Raw genomic sequence first — 3,817 nt, 5'->3', positions numbered from 1 at the left:
TGTTAACTTTGACGCTCCACCCATCGAAGGTCCGATTCCAGACATCACTTTAGAGGAGCTTACAGAAGCTCTGAAAGCTATGAAGGATGGAAAGGCAGCAGGGCCCTCTGGACTCACAAATGACATTATCAAAGCATCTGGTACTGCAGGTATTCAAACGTTACTACAACTTTGCCGTGAAATCTGGAGAAATTGCTCAATGCCGACTGAATGGAACTATAGCATGACAGTCCCGCTATACAAAGGCAAAGGTGATCCATTGAACTGTTCATCATATAGGGGTATACGTCTGTTAGAACACTTCCTGAAAATTGTCGAAAAAATCATTGAGAGAAGATTAACGTCGTGCATCACAATCGGAAATTATCAATTTGGTTTTCTAGCGGGAAAATCAACAATTGATGCAATTCACATCCTTCGGCAACTGCAAGAAAAGTACCTCGCAAAGCATCAACAACTATCACACATTTTTGTAAACCTTGAAAAAGCATTTGATCGAGTTCCCCGTGAAGCAATCAGATGGAGTCTACGTCGACAACTCATTCCAGAATATCTTGTTCGACTTGTGATGAAAATGTATACGAATACTAAGACTTTTGTCAGCACAACGGTTGGAAACACAAATGCATTTGACATCGGCGTTGGAGTTCACCAAGGCTCGATTCTCAGTCCACTGTTATTTATAACTGTGATGGAAGAAATCACAAAACCGATACGCACTGGTGACATTTAGAATCTAGTATATGCTGATGATATCGTTTTAACAGCCACGTCTGTGCAGAATGCAGCACAGATGTTTGAAGATTGGAACACCAGACTCGCCGATCATGGATTCAAAGTCAACATCAGCAAAACCAAAGCAATGAACACTGGTGAACCCATCCAATCCACAGCTACTGGACGATGGCCATGTTCTGTTTGTAAAGCTGGTGTAGGTAACAATTCAATCAAGTGTCAGCAGTGTAACCAGTGGTGTCACAAACGTTGTTCAAAAATAATTGGTACTTTATCTAAAGTGTCCAATTTTGTTTGTCCTGCTTGCATCAATCCACAACAACAAATTCGAAATAGCACTGTTTTTGAAGCCATTAAAATAGAGAAAGTCACATCATTTCAATATCTAGGGGATGTTCTGGATTGTACTGGAACAGCTGAAGCTGCCGTTCGAGCACGCATAAAAAAAACATTTGTAAATCTGTCGGCGTTGTTTTTTTTATTTAATTTACATGCTAGATATTCAGGCGCCAAATCAGTTAACGACTTGATCATAATTTGACAAATTTTAAAGGTTTTTCTTTTTTGATCGGAAACCAGTGAAGGTCTTTCAAAATCGGCGTAATATGATCAAAGTTTAATTTATCAGTTATTAACTTAGCAGCCCGATTCTGCACTGACACACATGACGATTGATTTGTTTGGTAAATTGTAGATCAGACTGTTGCAATACTCCAGCCGAGGACTAATAAATGCTACATCAGCAGTGTTTACCAGAAACAGAGTAGGCTCAAGTACCGAACCCTGTCGAATCTGATATAACCTTCGAAATTGTATTATGCTTGAGGTTTGCGAAAATTTTATAAAAATCTTATGCATTGAAGTTTGCAACATCTTGATGTGTTCATTCATTGACAGTTTGCTGTTGGGTATACAATCCAGGTTTGATGCGACATCAACGAAAGCTATTTTTTCACCCTATATGATGATTGATCTCCGAATGGTGTTTGTCATGTCAACTTAAACAAAGAAAAATATAAACTATTCTGGAATGGTCAAAAGACGGTCAAAAATGGTGTTGGAATTTTTGTCAGAGAACCGCTAACAATCCTGATTGGAGGCAATCTCAATGGCCACGTTGAAGAGAAAACAGATGGTTTTGACAACGTACATGGTGGTTTTGGTTATGGAGAACGAAATGAAAATGGCAACCGCATCCTTGAGTTTGCTGAAAGTTACGGGTTTTGTTTACGGAACACATATTTTAGAAAGAGGTTGTAACGTCTCTTAACATACAAAAGTGGACCATCGGCTACGCAAATTGATTTCTTCGCTGTCAAGCAACAACGCCGAAAGCTATTCAAAAATGTCAAAGTTATACCTGGCGAATCATGTGTCGCCCAACATAGACTCCTTGTGGCAGACCTTGTTGTCGAACTGTGAAAACATAAGTCTAAACAAATGCCTCGGAGAATCAAAACGTGGAAGATTCAAAGCAATATTCATCGAGAAAAATTTCAACAGATTGTCGCAACACAGTTAGACCACCAATTGCAAGCCAGTACAGATTAGAGTACATACAAAACCGTTTTGATAAACGCTGCAACTACAGTTTGTGGAAAACAGGTACAAAACGTCAGCATGAACGGGACACTTGGTGGTGGAATGACAGTGTACAAAATGCAATAGCTGAAAAGTAAGCTGCAAACAAGCAATGGCAAAAATCAAAGTCTGTTGATGACCCTAAAATTTTTCGTGAGAAGAACTACTATGCAAGACGTCAAGTCGCACTGATCTGTCCGAGCCAGTGCGACTTGACGTACTGGCTCGGACAGATTGACTTGAGCGACTTGACACTGGCTCGGACAGATCAGTGCAGAGAGTGGCTCACTAAAAGCAAAGGTGAACAAATGAAATCTCTGTATCGTATAGCAAAACAAGCAAAGCGTACGAAAAAAGATATAGTTGGTGCCTCATGTATCAAAAACGACAAAAATGAGATGGTTCTTGAACAAGATGAGATCAAGCAACAGTGGAGAGAACACTTTAACCGTTTGTTAAATGAAACAAATTCCATCAATGTCAACTTTGAAACTTCCACCCATCGAAGGTCCGATTTCAGACATCACTGTCGAGGAGCTTAGAGAAGCTCTAAAAGCTATGAAGGATGGAAGGGCAGCAGGGCCCTCCGGACTCACAAATGACATTATCAAAGCATCTGGTGCTGCAGGTATTCAAACGTTACTATAACTTTGCCGTGAAGTCTAGTGAAATTGCTCAATGCCGACTGAATGGAACTATAGCATGACAAATCTGCTATACAAAGGCAAGGTGATCCATTGAACTGTTCATCATTAAATTCATACATTACGTGATTACGCTTTAACTCAGAGTTATCTCTAGGGCTGCAGTTGTTTTTCAGTATTAAGTGAGACGTCTTTTTATTGTTGTAATAAATTCGGAGTTTAACTTTACTATTTGGGTTGGTTGGTGTGACATTTTTATTGATGATATGTTTAAGAATAGTTTCATCAGTTGTGGCGAATGTGGCGAAACTACTTAGGGAGAATAAAGAACAAAGTTAATTTTTACAACGTCAAAGTTCATCTTGACAAAGTCAATATATACAGCAAGGAGCACTGATGATGATTTATTCGGAATCGAAATATGGCCTTATTTGCAGCATGAATTCGAAAAATAAGTTTATTTTGAATTTTAATAAACTAAACGTTCACCAAAAAACTTTACTGAGAAAAATCGAAAAAACGAACTACAAACATATTAACGCCAAACATTCGGTAGAATTTATAGAATATTGTATATATATATATATATATATATATATATATATATATATATATATATATATATATATAGTTGTTCAAAAAATCCACCGACGATTCAGCATTAACAAGTTTTATGGGTGATTTTCTAATATTTTGAACTAGCTCTTTACAATTAAGTCTATTCAAAATGTTGAAATCCATTTTATAATCGTTTATGATTTTAATTGTTAAAATTAATCAAGCGAGATCCCATTTTTATAATCGTTTATTTTTTTTTTTTTTTATATTATTATTAAAGTTATGCATATAGATCTATT

At 37.3% G+C, this 3,817-nt stretch overlaps 1 protein-coding gene across 1 annotated transcript in view; it reads left to right on the top strand.

Moving 5' to 3' along the window:
* The window catches only part of HELRODRAFT_183587 (hypothetical protein), a gene marked incomplete at both ends in the record, with an annotated part of 7,353 nt that extends 5,358 nt beyond the window's left edge, over positions 1–1,995 (top strand). The window contains one exon of the mRNA XM_009013176.1: positions 1,777–1,995. Coding sequence (XP_009011424.1) covers positions 1,777–1,995 — 219 coding nt within the window. The remainder of the gene's footprint in view (positions 1–1,776) is intronic.
* Positions 1,996–3,817: the final 1,822 nt, after the last annotated feature.

Source organism: Helobdella robusta (genome assembly GCF_000326865.2).
Source record: "Helobdella robusta unplaced genomic scaffold HELROscaffold_111, whole genome shotgun sequence".
Lineage (NCBI taxonomy): Eukaryota > Metazoa > Annelida > Clitellata > Rhynchobdellida > Glossiphoniidae > Helobdella > Helobdella robusta.
The sequence above is the reverse complement of the archived record's forward strand: the minus strand, read 5'-3'. Positions and strand labels throughout refer to the sequence as shown.